Source organism: Bufo bufo, chromosome 1 (assembly GCF_905171765.1).
Source record: "Bufo bufo chromosome 1, aBufBuf1.1, whole genome shotgun sequence".
NCBI classification, from domain to species: Eukaryota; Metazoa; Chordata; class Amphibia; order Anura; family Bufonidae; genus Bufo; species Bufo bufo.
Window position 1 is genome coordinate 542,296,445 of NC_053389.1, and position 18,195 is coordinate 542,314,639.

General features: G+C 45.8%; 1 protein-coding gene across 2 annotated transcripts in view; it reads right to left on the bottom strand.

Annotated features, from left to right (window-relative positions):
* TBC1D22A (TBC1 domain family member 22A) overlaps window positions 1-18,195 on the bottom strand; it is a 741,029-nt gene that overhangs the window by 328,770 nt on the left and 394,064 nt on the right. For both annotated transcript variants that reach the window (XM_040412231.1, XM_040412223.1), the window contains one exon: window positions 15,791-15,866. In XM_040412231.1, the coding sequence (XP_040268165.1) occupies window positions 15,791-15,866 (76 nt within the window). The remainder of the gene's footprint in view (window positions 1-15,790; window positions 15,867-18,195) is intronic.

Below are 18,195 nucleotides of genomic sequence, written 5' to 3' on the forward strand. Positions count from 1 at the left end.
TTGATGCATCTTTCCCAAAGCGGACTTTAATAAATTATTTAAAGCTGGGAGGCCCTGCTAAATGAGAAAAAGGCATTCAGCTATCAATGTACATAAAGATGCTACTGAACATTGCAAGACTGAAAACAGTTGTTCTCTGCTAACAAGCGCTTTAAATACTTGATTGAATTGCTTGTTTGTTAGTTAATGGAATATCTGACTGGCAACGTTTTCTTCGACTGGTTCAGTTGGGTGTCACTTCAGTAGAAACTGCTCAAGTGCTCTTTCTGTAGTACACCAAGCAGGGAACTAAGGCTATACAATCGGAATACAAGAAAAAGAAGCCAAACTCTCACAGGATGTGGAATAGCGAGAGCAAATGCTGAGATTAAGCTAGTCTGGGTTTAATGTGAAAATATTCATCTCCAAATTTACAAGAAAGAGTGCAGTGTAACATGCCTATTTTATACAGATGGAGAAGGACTTTATTTTTATGCATTGGGAATATTTTATTATTTTTTGCTAGCATCTGTCCATTAGTTCATATCCAAAATCTGAAATAGTTGGCAATGATAATAGCCACTAACCAGGTGGGTGCAATGATTGAAATGGATGAAATGATTGCCGCTTTTAAATACAGTAAACCCTGCAGAACATGTTGAACTCACAAAGTCATAATGTGTGCAAAAGAAGGGATTTGGAGAGGTACTGTAATAACTAATATTGACTTAAAATTGCATATATAAGCAAAATTACATTTTCACTGACTCCAAAGTCAACTTTTTTTTGGAAAGACTTAAACAGCAACTAGGAGCATCATGCATTCTGTGTATTTCTATCGTCAGTTATGAGAACCTTGCCTGTCTCCATAACGTCCAAAGTTACATGAGTAAAAAGTGTGTGGAATGCTAGTAATGTAACAAAAAGTCTGTTTGGATTATCAACTCTTATAGTAAAGTCCCGGTAATTGATATGCATCAAAAACTACACCAAAATTTGGTTAGAAATACTGGAGTAGCAATTCTAGACAAAAGTGTTATGTTTAAAGATGCACCAAACCGCATGCAACATTTGATAAATTTGGCAGAAAGAACTCTAACCCAGACTCAAGCAAAACAGACTTCAAATAATCTAATGATAAATTCCCCCCCCCCCCCCCCCAAGTTCTATGCATTTAGTACATGAAACGTTGTCTAGAGAGAAAGAAAAGTAAACCATTCATCAGAGACAAAAGTTACCAACAGCACAGTGACCTCTATCATTCTTAGGCTACATGTACACGACCGTGCCGTTTTTTGCAGACCACAAACCGCGAATCCACAAAAAACGGAAGCCGCGCGTGTGCCTTCCGCAATTTGCGGAACGGAAGGCCAATTGTAGACATGCCTATTCTTGTCCGCAAAACGGACAAGGATAGGACATGCTATATTTTTTTGCGGGGCCTCAGAACAGAGCCACGGATGCGGACAGCACACAGAGTGCTGTCCGCATCTTTTGCAGCCACATTGAAGTGAATGGGTCCGCACCCGAACCGCAAAAACTGTGACTCGGATGCAGACCCGAAAAACGGTCGTGTGCATGGGGCCTAAATTGGAAAAAATATGGAACAACCAGGACTCTTCCTTGAGCTGGCCCCCCCATCAAACTAAGTAATCGGGGATAAGGGCCTTGGTAATAGAGGTGAGCAAAAACCACTCTTGCTGAGCTCCAAAGATCCTGTGTGAAGATGAGAGAATCCTACAAAAGGTCAACCATCACTGCATCCAACAATCAGAGCTTTATGGCAGTTTGGCCAGGAAGAAGCATCTCCCCAGTTAAAGAAACATGAAAGCTCACATGGAGTTTGCAAAAAAAGCACCCAAAGGACCCTCAGATTGGTCTCTGGTCTGATGAAATCAAGATTGAACTTGGCCTCAATTCTATTCCTACAGTGAAGCATGGTGGTGGCAGCTTATTAGTGGCTGGGACAGGGAGACTGGTCAGGATTGAGGAAAAGCTGAATGGAGCAAAGCACAATGATGTTATTAATGAAAACCAGATCCAGAGTGATTTTGACCTCAGACTAAGGCCTCAGGCCTCATGCACACGACCGTTGTGTGCATCCGTGGCCGTTGTGCCGTTTTCCGTTTTTTTTCGCGGACCCATTGACTTTCAATGGGTCCGTGGAAAAAAATCGAAAAAATGCACTGTTTTGCAGCCGCATCCGTGATCCGTGTTTCCTGTCCGTCCAAAAAATAGGACCTGTCCTATTTTTTGGACGGACAACGGTTCACGGACCCATTCAAGTCAATGGGTCCATGAAAGAACACGGATGCACACAAGATTGGCATCCGCGTCCGTGATCCGTGGCCGTAGGTTACTTTCATACAGACGGATCCGAAGATCCGTCTGCATAAAAGCTTTATGAAAACTCATATCCGACAGTATGTTCTAACACAGAGGCGTTCCCATAGTGATGGGGACGCTTCTAGTTAGAATATACTACGAACTGTGTACATGACTGCCCCCTGCTGCCTGGCAGCACCCGATCTCTTACAGGGGGCTGTGATCTGCACAATTAACCCCTCAGGTGCTGCACCTGAGGGGTTAATTGTGCATTTCATAGCCCCCTATAAGAGATCAGGGGCTGCCAGGCAGCAGGGGGCAGACCCCCCTCCCTCCCCAGTTTGAATATCATTGGTGGCCAGTGTGCGGCCTCCCACGGCCCCCCCTCCCTCTATTGTAATATCATTGGTGGCCAGTGTGCGGCCTCCCCCGGCCCCCCCCTCCCTCTATTGTAATATCATTGGTGGCCAGTGTGCGGCCCCCCCTCTATTGTATTAATATCATTGGTGGCCAGTGTGCGGCCTCCCCCCCCCCCCCCCCCCCGATCATTGGTGGAAGCGGAGAGTTCCGATCGGAGTTCCAGTTTAATCGCTCTGAGGCTCCGATCGGTAACCATGGCAACCAGGACGCTACTGCAGGCCTGGTTGCCATGGTTACTTAGCAATATTACAATATTAGAAGCATCATACTTACCTGCTGCGCTGTCTGTGACCGGCCGGGAGCTCCTCCTACTGGTAAGTGACAGATCATTAAGCAATGCGCCGCACAGACCTGTCACTTACCAGTAGGAGGAGCTCCCGGCCGGTCACAGACAGCGCAGCAGGTAAGTATGATGCTTCTAATATTGCAATATTGCTAAGTAACCATGGCAACCAGGCCTGCAGTAGCGTCCTGGTTGCCATAGTTGCCGATCGGAGCCCCAGCGATTAAACTGGGACTCCGATCGGAACTCTCTGCTGCTACCAATGATCGGGCGGGGGGGGGGGGGGGAGAGGGGAGGCCGCACACTGGCCACCGATGAAATTACAATAGAGGGGGGGAGGGGGGCCGACGGAGGCCGCACACTGGCCACCAATGATATTACAATAGAGGGGGGGCGGGGGGGGGGGGCGCACACTGGCCACCAATGATATTACAATAGAGGGGGGGAGGGGTGCCGACGGAGGCTGCACACTGGCCACCAATGATATTACAATAGAGGGGGGCCGCACACTGGCCACCAATGATATTCAAACTGGGGAGGGAGGGGGGTCTGCCCCCTGCTGCCTGGCAGCCCCTGATCTCTTACAGGGGGCTATGATACGCACAATTAACCCCTTCAGGTGCGGCACCTGAAGGGTTAATTGTGCTGATCACAGCCCCCTGTAAAAGATCGGGTGCTGCCAGGCAGCAGTCATGTACACAGTTCGTAGTATATTCTAACAAGAAGCGTCCCCATCACCATGGGAACGCCTCTATGTTAGAATATACTGTCGGATCTGAGTTTCACGATGTAACTCAAATCCGATGGTATATTCTAACATAGAGGCGTTCCCATGGTGATGGGGACGCTTCAAGTTAAAATATACCATCGGATTGGAGAAAACTCAGATCCTATGGTATATTAACTCCTGACTTTACATTGAAAGTCAAAGGGGGACGGATCCGTTTGAAATTGCACCATATTGTGTCAACGTCAAACGGATCCGTCCCCATTGACTTGCATTGTAATTCAGGACGGATCCGTTTGGCTCCGCACGGCCAGGCGGACACCAAAACGACTTTTTTTTCATGTCTGTGGATCCTCCAAAAATCAAGGAAGACCCACGGACGAAAAAACGGTCATGGATCACGGACCCCCATTTTGCGGACCGTGACAAAATACGGTCGTGTGCATGAGGCCTCATGCACACGACCGTTGTGTGCATCCGTGGCCGTTGTGCCGTTTTTTTTCGCGGACCCATTGATTTTCAATGGGTCCGTGGAAAAATCGGAAAATGCACCGTTTTTCAGCCGCATCCATGATCCGTGTTTCCTGTCCGTCAAAAAAATATGACCTGTCCTATTTTTTGGACGGACAACGGTTCACGGACCCATTCAAGTCAATGGGTCCGTGAAAAAACACGGATGCACACAAGATTGGCATCCGCGTCCGTGGCCGTAGGCTACTTTCACTTGGTGAAAAAAAGCTTTTTCAGAGCTGAGTTTTCACTTGGTGAAAACTCAGATCCGACAGTATATTCTAACACAGAGGCGTTCCCATAGTGATGGGGACACTTCTAGTTAGAATATACTTTGAACTGTGTACATGACTGCCCCCTGCTGCCTGGCAGCACCCGATCTCTTACAGGGGGCTGTGATCCGCACAATTAACCCCTCAGGTGCTGCACCTGAGGGGTTAATTGTGCGTGTCAAAGACCCCTGTAAGAGATCATGTGCTGCCAGGCAGGAGGGGGCAGTCATGTACACAGTTCAAAGTATATTCTAACTAGAAGCTTCCCCATCACTATGGGAACGCCTCTGTTTTAGAATATACTGTCGGATCTGAGTTTTCACCAAGTGAAAACTCAGCTCTGAAAAAGCTTTTATGCAGACGCACCTGCCAGGTAGCAGGGGGCAGTCATGTACACAGTTCTTTTAGTATATTCTAACCTGAAGCGTCCCCATCACCATGGGAACGCCTCTGTGTTAGAATATACTGTCGAATCTGAGTTTCAAGATCTAACTCAAATCCGATGGTATATTCTAACATAGAGGCGTTCCCATGGTGATGGGGACGCTTCAAGTTAAAATATACCATCAGATTGGAGAAAACTCCGATCCGATGGTATAAAAGGGACTCCTGACTTTACATTGAAAGTCAATGGGGGACGGATCCGTTTGCAATTGCACCATATTGTGTCAACGTCAAACGGATCCGTCCCCATTGACTTGCATTGTAATTCAGGACGGATCCTTTTGGCTCCCACGACCAGTCGGACACCAAAACGACTTTTTTTTCATGTCCGTGGAGCCTCCAAAAATCAAGGAAGACCCACGGACGAAAAAACGGTCACGGACCTACGGACCCCATTTTTGCGGACCTTAAAAAAAAAAACGGTCGTGTGCATGAGGCCTAAGCCAAAGGATCACCTTTTAACAAGGCTGTGACCCTAAGCACACAGCCAAGACAACACAAGAAAACTGAAAACTGTATCAATGTGCTTCAGTGGCCAAGCCAGAACGCTGACTTAACCACCTCAGCCCCCAGTGCTTAAACACCCTGAAAGACCAGGCCACTTTTTACACTTCTGACCTACACTACTTTCACCGTTTATTGCTCGGTCATGCAACTTACCACCCAAATGAATTTTACCTCCTTTTCTTCTCACTAATAGAGCTTTCATTTGGTGGTATTTCATTGCTGCTGACATTTTTACTTTTTTTGTTATTAATCGAAATTTAACGATTTTTTTGCAAAAAAATGACATTTTTCACTTTCAGTTGTAAAATTTTGCAAAAAAAACGACATCCATATAGAAATTTTGCTCTAAATTTATAGTTCTACATGTCTTTGATAAAAAAAAAATGTTTGGGTAAAAAAAAAATGGTTTGGGTAAAAGTTATAGCGTTTACAAACTATGGTACAAAAATGTGAATTTCCGCTTTTTGAAGCAGCTCTGACTTTCTGAGCACCTGTCATGTTTCCTGAGGTTCTACAATGCCCAGACAGTACAAACACCCCACAAATGACCCCATTTCTGAAAGTACACACCCTAAGGTATTCGCTGATGGGCATAGTGAGTTCATAGAACTTTTTATTTTTTGTCACAAGTTAGCGGAAAATTATGATTTATTTATTTTTATTTTTTTTTCTTACAAAGTCTCATATTCCACTAACTTGTGACAAAAAATAAAAAGTTCTATGAACTCACTATGCCCATCAGCGAATACCTTGGGGTCTCTTCTTTCCAAAATGGGGTCACTTGTGGGGTAGTTATACTGCCCTGGCATTCTAGGGGCCCAAATGTGTGGTAAGGAGTTTGAAATCAAATTCTGTAAAAAATTACCTGTGAAATCCGAAAGGTGCTCTTTGGAATATGGGCCCCTTTGCCCACCTAGGCTGCAAAAAAGTGTCACACATCTGGTATCTCCGTACTCAGGAGAAGGTGGGGAATGTGTTTTGGGGTGTCATTTTATATATACCCATGCTGGGTGAGAGAAATATCTTGGCAAAAGACAACTTTTCCCATTTTTTTATACAAAGTTGTCATTTGACCAAGATATTTATCTCACCCAGCATGGGTATATGTAAAAAGACACCCCAAAACACATTCCTCAACTTCTCCTGAGTACGGGGATACCAGATGTGTGACACTTTTTTGCAGCCTAGGTGGGCAAAGGGGCCCATATTCCAAAGAGCACCTTTCGGATTTCACTCCTCATTTTTTCCTGAATTTGATTTCAAACTCCTTACCACACATTTGGGCCCCTAGAATACCAGGGCAGTATAACTACCCCACAAGTGACCCCATTTTGGAAAGAAGACACCCCAAGGTATTCCGTGAGGGGCATGGCGAGTTCCTAGAATTTTTTATTTTTTGTCACAAGTTAGTGGAAAATGATGATTTTTTTTTTTTTTTTTTTTTTCATACAAAGTCTCATATTCCACAAACTTGTGACAAAAAATAAAAACTTCCATGAACTCACTATGCCCATCAGCGAATACCTTGGGGTCTCTTCTTTCCAAAATGGGGTCACTTGTGGGGTAGTTATACTGCCCTGGCATTCTAGGGGCCCAAATGTGTGGTAAGTAGGTAAATGACCTGTGAAATCCGAAAGGTGCTCTTTGGAATGTGGGCCCCTTTGCCCACCTAGGCTGCAAAAAAGTGTCACACATCTGGTATCTCTGTATTCAGGAGAAGTTGAGGAATGTGTTTTGGGGTGTCTTTTTACATATACCCATGCTGGGTGAGATAAATATCTTGGTCAAATGCCAACTTTGTATAAAAAAATGGGAAAAGTTGTCTTTTGCCAAGATATTTCTCTCACCCAGCATGGGTATATGTAAAATGACACCCCAAAACACATTCCCCAACTTCTCCCGATTACGGAGATACCAGATGTGTGACACTTTTTTGCAGCCTAGGTGGGCAAAGGGGCCCATATCCCAAAGAGCACCTTTCGGATTTCACAGGTCATTTTTTACAGAATTTGATTTCAAACTCCTTACCACACATTTGGGCCCCTAGAATGCCAGGGCAGTATAACTACCCCACAAGTGACCCCATTTTGGAAAGAAGAGACCCCAAGGTATTCGCTGATGGGCATAGTGAGTTCATGGAACTTTTTATTTTTTGTCACAAGTTAGTGGAATATGAGACTTTGTATGAAAAAAAAAATAAAAAAAAAAATAAGCATTTTCCACTAACTTGTGACAAAAAATAAAAAATTCTAGGAACTCGCCATGCCCCTCACGGAATACCTTGGGGTGTCTTCTTTCCAAAATGGGGTCACTTGTGGGGTAGTTATACTGCCCTGGCATTTTCCAGGGGCCCTAATGTGTGGTAAGTAGGTAAATGACCTGTGAAATCCTAAAGGTGCTCTTTGGAATATGGGCCCCTTTGCCCACCTAGGCTGCAAAAAAGTGTCACACATGTGGTATCGCCGTATTCAGGAGAAGTTGGGGAATGTGTTTTGGGGTGTCATTTTACATATACCCATGCTGGGTGAGAGAAATATCTTGGCAAAAGACAACTTTTCCCATTTTTTTATACAAAGTTGGCATTTGACCAAGATATTTCTCTCACCCAGCATGGGTATATGTAAAATGACACCCCAAAACACATTCCCCAACTTCTCCTGAGTACGGCGATACCAGATGTGTGACACTTTTTTGCAGCCTAGATGCGCAAAGGTGCCCAAATTCCTTTTAGGAGGGCATTTTTAGACATTTGGATACCAGACTTCTTCTCACGCTTTGGGGCCCCTAGAATGCCAGGGCAGTATAAATACCCCACATGTGACCCCATTTTGGAAAGAAGACACCCCAAGGTATTCAATGAGGGGCATGGCGAGTTCATAGAAATTTTATTTTTTTGGCACAAGTTAGCGGAAATTGATATTTTTAATTTTTTTCTCACAAAGTCTCCCGTTCCGCTAACTTGGGACAAAAATTTCAATCTTTCATGGACTCAATATGCCCCTCACGGAATACCTGGGGGTGTCTTCTTTCCGAAATGGGGTCACATGTGGGGTATTTATACTGCCCTGGCATTCTAGGGGCCCTAAAGCGTGAGAAGAAGTCTGGAATATAAATGTCTAAAAAATTTTACGCATTTGGATTCCGTGAGGGGTATGGTGAGTTCATGTGAGATTTTATTTTTTGACACAAGTTAGTGGAATATGAGACTTTGTAAGAAAAAAAAAAAAAAAATTCCGCTAACTTGGGCCAAAAAAATATCTGAATGGAGCCTTACAGAGGGGTGATCAATGACAGGGGGGTGATCAATGACAGGGGGGTTGATCAATGACAGGGGGGTTGATCAATGACAGGGGGGTGATCAGGGAGTCTATATGGGGTGATCACCACAGTCATTGATCATGCCCCTGTAAGGCTTCATTCAGACGTCCGGATGCGTTTTGCGGATCCGATCCATCTATCAGTGGATCCGTAAAAATCATGCGGATGTCTGAATGGAGCTTTACAGGGGGGTAATCAATGACAGGGGGGTAATCAATGACAGGGGGGTGATCAGGGAGTCTATATGGGGTGATCACCACAGTCATTGATCATGCCCCTGTAAGGCTTCATTCAGACGTCCGGATGCGTTTTGCGGATCCGATCCATCTATCAGTGGATCCGTAAAAATCATGCGGATGTCTGAATGGAGCTTTACAGGGGGGTAATCAATGACAGGGGGGTGATCAGGGAGTCTATATGGGGTGATCACCACAGTCATTGATCACGCCCCTGTAAGGCTTCATTTAGACGTCCGGATGCGTTTTGCGGATCCGATCCATCTATCAGTGCATCCGTAAAAATCATGCGGACATCTGAATGGAGCTTTACAGGGGGGTAATCAATGACAGGGGGGTGATCAGGGAGTCTATATGGGGTGATCACCACAGTCATTGATCATGCCCCTGTAAGGCTTCATTCAGACGTCCGGATGCGTTTTGCGGATCGGATCCATCTATCAGTGCATCTGTAAAAATCATGCGGACATCTGAATGGAGCTTTACAGGGGGGTGATCAGGGAGTCTATATGGGGTGATCACCACAGTCATTGATCATGCCCCTGTAAGGCTTCATTCAGACGTCCGGATGCGTTTTGCGGATCGGATCCATCTATCAGTGCATCCGTAAAAATCATGCGGACATCTGAATGGAGCTTTACAGGGGGGTGATCAGGGAGTCTATATGGGGTGATCACCACAGTCATTGATCATGCCCCTATAAGGCTTCATTCAGACGTCCGGATGCGTTTTGCGGATCGGATCCATCTATCAGTGCATCCGTAAAAATCATGCGGACATCTGAATGGAGCTTTACAGGGGGGTGATCAGGGAGTCTATATGGGGTGATCACCACAGTCATTGATCACGCCCCTGTAAGGCTTCATTCAGACGTCCGGATGCGTTTTGCGGATCCGATCCATCTATCAGTGGATCCGTAAAAATCATGCGGACGTCTGAATGGAGCTTTACAGGGGTTGATCAATGACAGGGGGGGTGATCAGGGAGTCTATATGGGGTGATAACCACAGTCATTGATCACGCCCCTGTAAGGCTTCATTCAGACGTCCGGATGCGTTTTGCGGATCCGATCCATCTATCAGTGGATCCGTAAAAATCATGCGGACATCTGAATGGAGCTTTACAGGGGGGTAATCAATGACAGGGGGGTGATCAATGACAGGGGGGTGATCAGGGAGTCTATATGGGGTGATCAGGGGTGATCAGGGGCTAATAAGGGGTTAATAAGTGACGGGGGGGGGTGTAGTGTAGTGTAGTGGTGCTTGGTGGGACTTTACTGAGCTACCTGTGTCCTCTGGTGGTCGATCCAAACAAAGGGGACCACCAGAGGACCAGGTAGCAGGTATATTAGACGCTGTTATCAAAACAGCGTCTAATATACCTGTTAGGGGTTAAAAAAAACACATCTCCAGCCTGCCAGCGAACGATCGCCGCTGGCAGGCTGGAGATCAACTCTCTTACCTTCCGTTCCTGTGAGCGCGCGCGCCTGTGTGCGCGCGTTCACAGGAAATCTCGCGTCTCGCGAGAGGACGCGCCGGCGCGTCCAGGAGGAATGAATCAACCACCTCCAGGACGCGTCTGTGCGTACAGCGGTCCGGAGGTGGTTAAAGGGCTTCTGTCACCCCACTAAACTGTTTTTTTTTTTTTTTGTGTGTACTTATAATCCCTATACTGCGATTTATCCATACATAATGTGATTAATCATTTTGGTTCAGTAGATTCTGCTAAAAACTTACTTTTATAATATGTAAATTACCTGTCTACCAGCAAGTAGGGCGGCTACTTGCTGGTAGCAGCCGCATCCTCCTATCATAATGACGCCCCCTCCGCATGTTGATTGACAGGGCCAGCGAACGGGATCTTTCTCTGCTGGCCCTGTTTGCATTCAAAATCTGGCGCCTGCGCCGTACCTGTCTTCTGGCGTACCTGCGCCGGGTGTAGATGTGACGTCATTGGCGCAGGCGCATTGAGGATGGAGCGGCCGAGCGAGCGCCCGCCTCTCAGTGTGCGCCTGCGCCGACTGAAGACAGGTACGGCGCAGGCGCCAGATTTTGAATGCAAACAGGGCCAGCAGAGAAAGATCCCGTCCGCTGGCCCTGTCAATCAACATGCGGAGGGGGCGTCATTATGATAGGAGGATGCGGCTGCTACCAGCAAGTAGCCGCCCTACTTGCTGGTAGACAGGTAATTTACATTAGGGCTGCACGATATGGAGGGCGCTGTTATGGGGGACCTGCGGAGGGCACTGTTATGGGGGACCTGCGGAGGGCACAGTTATGGGGCCCCTGCGGAGGGCACAGTTATGGGGCACCCGCGGAGGGCACTGTTATGGGGCACCCGCGGAGGGCACTGTTATGGGGCACCCGCGGAGGGCACTGTTATGGGGCACCCGCGGAGGGCACTGTTATGGGGCACCCGCGGAGGGCACTGTTATGGGGCACCCGCGGAGGGCACTGTTATGGGGCACCCGCGGAGGGCACTGTTATGGGGCACCCGCGGAGGGCACTGTTATGGGGCACCCGCGGAGGGCACTGTTATGGGGCACCCGCGGAGGGCACTGTTATGGGGCACCCGCGGAGGGCACTGTTATGGGGCACCCGCGGAGGGCACTGTTATGGGGCACCCGCGGAGGGCACTGTTATGGGGCACCCGCGGAGGGCACTGTTATGGGGGACCCGCGGAGGGCACTGTTATGGGGGACCCGCGGAGGGCACTGTTATGGGGGACCCGCGGAGGGCACTGTTATGGGGGACCCGCGGAGGGCACTGTTATGGGGGACCCGCGGAGGGCACTGTTATGGGGGACCTGCGGAGGGCACTGTTATGGGGGACCTGCGGAGGGCACTGTTATGGGGGGCCTGCGGAGGGCACTGTTATGGGGGACCTGCGGAGGGCACTGTTATGGGGGATGTGTGCTATGACACATGGGGCCACGAGGGGGGCCAGCATAAGACACACATATAGCATCTTATGCTGGTCCCCCTCATGGCCCCATGTGTCCCTTCATGTGTTAACTCTCCTATTCATAAAATGGCCAGCCTCTGTACTTTCACAGTTTCACTATGAATGCACTCACACTGCAGAGAGCGGCAGAGAGCGAGCCGGCCGGCGCGTGACTGACGTCACTGTCACGCTCCTCCCACTTAATTCAGGAAGAAGGAGCGTGACTAAGTGACGTCAGTCACGCGCCGGCCGGCTGCCTCGCTCGCTCCCGCTCGTCGCTGCAGTACATTCATTGTAAAAGTAAGTACAGAGGCTGGACCTGTTATGTTATCAATAGGACAGAGGACTTTTTTATCAATAGGGGCCCCTTCATATATAATAATCGCGGCATTTTCGGCTCGGCCGAATCGCCAAACCGCATTTGGCGATTATCGCGGTTCGATTACTTTTGCGATATATCGTGCAGCCCTAATTTACATATTATAAAAGTACGTTTTTAGCAGTATCTACTGAACCAAAATGATTAATCACATTATGTATGGATAAATCGCAGTATAGGGATTATAAGTACACAAAAAAAATAATAATGTTTAGTGGGGTGACAGAAGCCCTTTAAACCCACTTGTACATCTCTGGAGAGACATCAAACGACTGTCCCCATCCAACCTATCAGAGCTCGAAAGGATCTGCAGAGAAGAATGGCAGAACACCCCCAAATCCAGGTGTGCAAACCTTGTGGAATCAAACACAAGATGAGTGGAGAATGTAATTGCTGCCAGAGTTGCTTCGACTAAATACTAAATCAAGGGTCTGAATACTTAGAGGTATGTCAATGCAATAATTTAGTTTTCCCTTTTCAATACATTAGCAAAGATTTAGTATCTTCTGTTTTCACTTTGTTATTATATTGTATTGAGTGCAGTATGATGGGGAAACAACTTGATTTTCTTTATTTTAGCACAAAGTCGCAACATAAAGTCCGAAGACTTTGCAAATGCATTGTATATTTTGGTCTTTATCATTTTATCTATTATGTATTGTTTTCTGTGATTTTTTTTTTGCTTTTACCATTTTTAAACTTCTAGCCTAGTTAAAATCTTCAAGGCCACACACCACATGTATTTGCTAACGCCATGCTTACGCACAGCACACAACTGTTAAGCAATATTGTGGAAAATTCTGTGTCCATTACTATAAATACCCCCTGCAGAACACAGAGGGCAAACACTAAACAAGACTTTTACACAAGATACCCTGTCCAATTTCCACCATCTTGGGTGTTGCTGTAAAAAGAGAGCTTGGCAATATTTAACTCGAGCTACAGTAAGTGATTGTTTCTTTAGTTGATATAACTGCTGCTGTAACGTCTTATCATTGCTATTATTCAGTAAATCCTGTATTCACCATTGTTTAATCCTATTTATTCCCATATCCCAGAATTCCCAGTAAAACAACTGTAAAAACAATACATGCACTGCATCAATTAGAAAGGTTACCTGAAAAGGATTGGATAAGAAAACGCATGTCATAAACGGTCATAGTCTATACAGCGTGTTCCTGATTACATGTGGGAGTGGACCTTATACACAGATGGTCAAAAGTTCTGTCAGACAGTAAAGCCATAAGAACAGCACAAATCCTGCCTGGAACGTCATGCATATTAAGACAATGTTTTTACTGAAGTGGTGAGTCACATATTGTACACTTCTAAGAGCACTGGAACGTATTTAAAGAGGTCCTGTCACCGCTCCTGACCTGCCTGTTTTAATAGCTTCATGCATTCCCTGTGTAATAACAATTCTGGAACATCTATTCTTATGGCTCTATGTTCTGCCGTTCCTTTATTATTTCTACTTGAAGTTATGAAAGAATTGCTAGCAGTCTGCAGTAAGGGTACAGAGGGGTGTTACCAGTTGGGGGGGGGGTGTACCTGCACAGTCTGAAAATGGCAGCAGTGATTGGATAGAGTCAGACTGTGCAGGTACACCCCCCCCCCCCAACTGGTTACCTCCCCTCTGTACCCTTACTGCAGACAGTTCATTCATAACTTATAGTGCAAATAATAAAGGAATGGCACAACATAGAGCCATAAGAATAGATGCTCCAGAATTGTTATTACATGGGGAATGCATGAAACTATTAAAACAGGAATGTCAGGAGAGATGACAGGTCCTCTTTAAAGGGGTTATCCCACAAAACGCATTTATCAATTATCCACAGCAAACATTAAAAATATCAGATGATGAGGGATCTGACCCCTGGTATTCCAGTAATCCTGAGAATGAGAGGTCTCCGAGTTCCCTCTCTTAATGGAGCGGTAGTGCATTTGTCACTCCAATGCACTATTCACGTCTATGTGAGTGATGCAGACAGCATAGAAGTGACTGCACGTCAGGCACACTGCCACTCCCTCAGAGAGGGAAATTGAGAACCCCCATTCTCGAGATCGCTTCGGGTCCAAGTGGTCAGCCCTTTTGGGGATCTGATATTTATTACCTATCCTGTGGATTGGTAATAAATACTTGTTGTGGGGTCACCTCCTTAACAGTGTTCATTTTTTCCACATTATTTGAACTACCAATGTCAAAACAGGGACAGAAAACACAACGGGTGCACAGGTGTCTAAATGGTAAGCGACTGTATGGAAGCAGCTTACTATTGTCTATTTTGATAATTATTGTTGAATTACTAAGGAGACATAAGGTGTCCGCTATGAAAAGCTATTCAAGAGCTGGGGCCCTATACAGATTTTGTAAAGGGGCCCTTTGCTGTGTGCCCTCTCTGTACTGTGTCAAAACATTAGTGAGACTGAGGAAGGCAACATTATTAAACATACAAAAAGTAAATTGTTTTTTTTCAGCTTATTAGTCAAAATGAAATTGCTATGCCTTTGTATTACTTTATTATTCATCTTGATTATTCTCCAACTGAAGGGATGAGCGTAATACGATGCGTAAAGACCCTGTTTCCTGATGCCTTTCCTTTTGTTCATTTGCAGGACATAAATTCCTCTGTATCTAGGTGAGCTAAATAGTGCATTAGTATGAGATCTGGCATTTCAGACTAAATAAAAAAAAAAAAAAAACAGAACTCCGCTTTTAACAAGCTATTTCCAGAAGACAGAAATAATCATTTTTTTGTTTTCAGTTCCATCATTGACAAGTGTCACAAAAAGCTTAGTTCTGCTTGGCATCACTTTGTTAATGCCCTGTTCATTAATTTAACAAACTATCGAGAGAATATGTTAAGAATGGGCAAGCATTATCTGTAGAATTTCCTTTAATTAAATTCCGCAAAGGCATGATGACAGCATCTCACAAAGGGAATTCTTTAAAGAACAGGGAGGTCTAACGACAAATCATGTTTGCACACACACTAATTTATCTCAAACTTTCCTGCCATTGTCCTTATTAGCCGTTATAGAAAATGTATAAACTCAGAGGTAGATGTAAGAATAAAGAGAAAAACTCAAAACCAGGCACCATCAGCAAGAGGAGACTCTCAAATTAATCAGCCTCTGAACTTCACTTCAAATGGATGATGCTTCATTGTACCTGGTCTTTCCAATGCTGCAAGGCGACTCCGATTGAATTTTTATTATAGGAGCTTAATCCAAGTAATGGAAGATGCTCATGGTCTACTAGCTTCCCTTCAAAGGATTCACAGTAGAAGCCATTCAAGCACCACTGTGTAACATGCTGATTAAGGATGACATTCCATATGAGAAGCTGAGGAAGACTGGCACAGCACATAATTGCACTGATAGGAGTAGTATGATCACTTAGCACTGGAACTATACCTTGCCAGAGCAGTTTTAAGTAACTCACCGTCAATGCGGCTAACCAGCTCCTCCAGCATTTTCACTTTCTTCTGAATTCCTGGCTGTGCAAATGTGTAGTTATCCTACAGGGGAAAGAATGGCAGAGAATAAGCCACAGCTAAAAGGAAAGCAACCCTGTATAAACTCACTGGTTGCTACATACTTTTGACCCGTTTAGATTGTAAGCTCCCTTTTTCATTATTTATATGCAGGTAGCCATTCGTTATTGAAGCATATTATAAATGTTCACTGCTTCTCATGACTGCAAAGTGCCAAGATTATGCTCCAGCTATGTTCACATACACATAAGAGGTTCGGAGATTCTATCACTGATTCTATCACCTCAGTGGCACTTGACAAACCCCATACTAATTCATGGGGGAGTCTGACATGGTTTCTGACTTGTACCGGATCCGGCACAGAACAGCACTATGGCTTCTGTTAGAAATAGAAGTTACAACAGGGAGCCGCTTAGCAACTCTTCAAAAGGGTTTTATACTGATGACCTTTTCTCAGGATGCGACACCAGACACCAATCAGCTGTTTGAAGAGGTTGTGGCATTTCGCTGAGTGCCGCGGCCTCCTTACAGCCATGTGACCGATTAACGTGAGGTTACTGGCTTAGGAAGAGACCGCCACACTCATCGGAGCACCGCAGACTAGGGATCGACCGATATAGATTTTTTAGGGCCGATACCGATACTTTGTCAACTTTCAGGCCGATAGCCGATAATTTATACCGATATTCTGGGAATTTTTATTTTTGAGGGAAAAAAAAATTTCCTATACAAATCTGCTGAAAATTTATGTTTATTGTTAACGTGTATTATTATTTTATTTTTTTTGTAAATCTTTTTCATTTATACTTAATATTTTTGTGGTTTTTTTTTTTTAACTAACTTTTAGCCCCCTTAGGGACTAGAACCCTTGTCCTATTGACCCTGATAGATCTCTATCAGGGTGAATAGGAGCTCACACTGTCCCTGCTGCTCTGTGCTTTGTGCACACAGCAGCATGGAGCTTACCATGGCAGCCAGGGCTTCAATAGCGTCCTGGCTGCCATGGTAACCGATCGGAGCCCCAGGCTTACACTGCTGGGGCTCCGATCGGAGGAGCAGGGGAGAGGGGATACTGTGGCCACTGCCACCAACGATTAATACTGGGGGGGGGGGGGGGGGGGGCGCACTGCGCCACCAATGTTTTTACTATTGGGATGGGGGTGGGGGGCGCACTGCGCCACCAATGATTAATACTAGGGGGCTTGAGGGGGGGGGGGGCGCACTGCGCCACCAATGAAGATACCTCTCTTTCACATACAGGAGGCGGGAGCTGGCTGCAGAGTCACATAGCCGGCTCCCGACCTCTATGAGCGGTAGCTGCGATCTGCGGCACCTAAGGGGTTAACTACCGCGGACCGCAGCTGCCGTTCATAGAGGTCGGGAGCCGGCTATGTGATTCTGCAGCCAGCTCCCGCCTCCTGTATATGAATGAATGAAAGGCTTATCTTCATTGGTGGCGCAGCGGCCACAGCCCCTCCCCTCCTCTTGTCTCCTCTCCTGCCATTGGCGGCAGCGGCAGCAGCATCACAGGGGGAGGGAGACACTGCTTCCTTCTCCCCTGTGCTGCGGAGGGAACACGGAGAGCGCTGAGAGCAGCGCATTCTGTGTTCCCAATACGTTATCGGTATATCGGCAAAATAGATGCCGATACCGATAACGTTCAAAATCCTCAATATCGGCCGATAATATCGGTAAAACCGATAATCGGTCGATCCCTACCGCAGACTCTTCAAAAAGCCGATCAGTGGGGGTGCGGGAGTCAGATTCTCACCGATCAGATACTGATGACCGATCCTGAGGATAGGTCATCAGTATAAAACACTTGGAAAACTCCTTTAAATTCTACTTACATACGAATGCTTATTTGTGTAGTTTATTTTTTCCTAAGTCCCATCAGGTTGGCTGCAAAACGGCAGCAGAAGAAATTGAAACCGGATAAATACCAAGAGAGTCATGATGTAGCACTAGGTCCCAGCTGCCATCTACTCTCTGGCAGTCAGACTGGGCCAGTCTCATTCTATTAGAAGTGAGTGACAATAATGGGTCACCATAAAAGATCCAACTGTCGCTAGCTAGCAGCCTGATACCATTGAAACCGATGCTCATCCAACAGTGCTGCTCAAAGAATAGGAAAAAGGTAGATTGTAGAAAAATCTAAACGTGTTAACCCTTTGCTGCCTTTTAGACATCAGTCTGCTTGAAGGGCAATTAAAGCACCATTGCATATTTCAAACTGCTAAAATTTTAAACCTCATAATAAAACCAAATGTGTGAATAAAGAAAATTGAAAATATTATGCACATTTCTAATGGGCCCTATGTTACACTAAAGCCAGTATCTGTCTTTGCTTTCA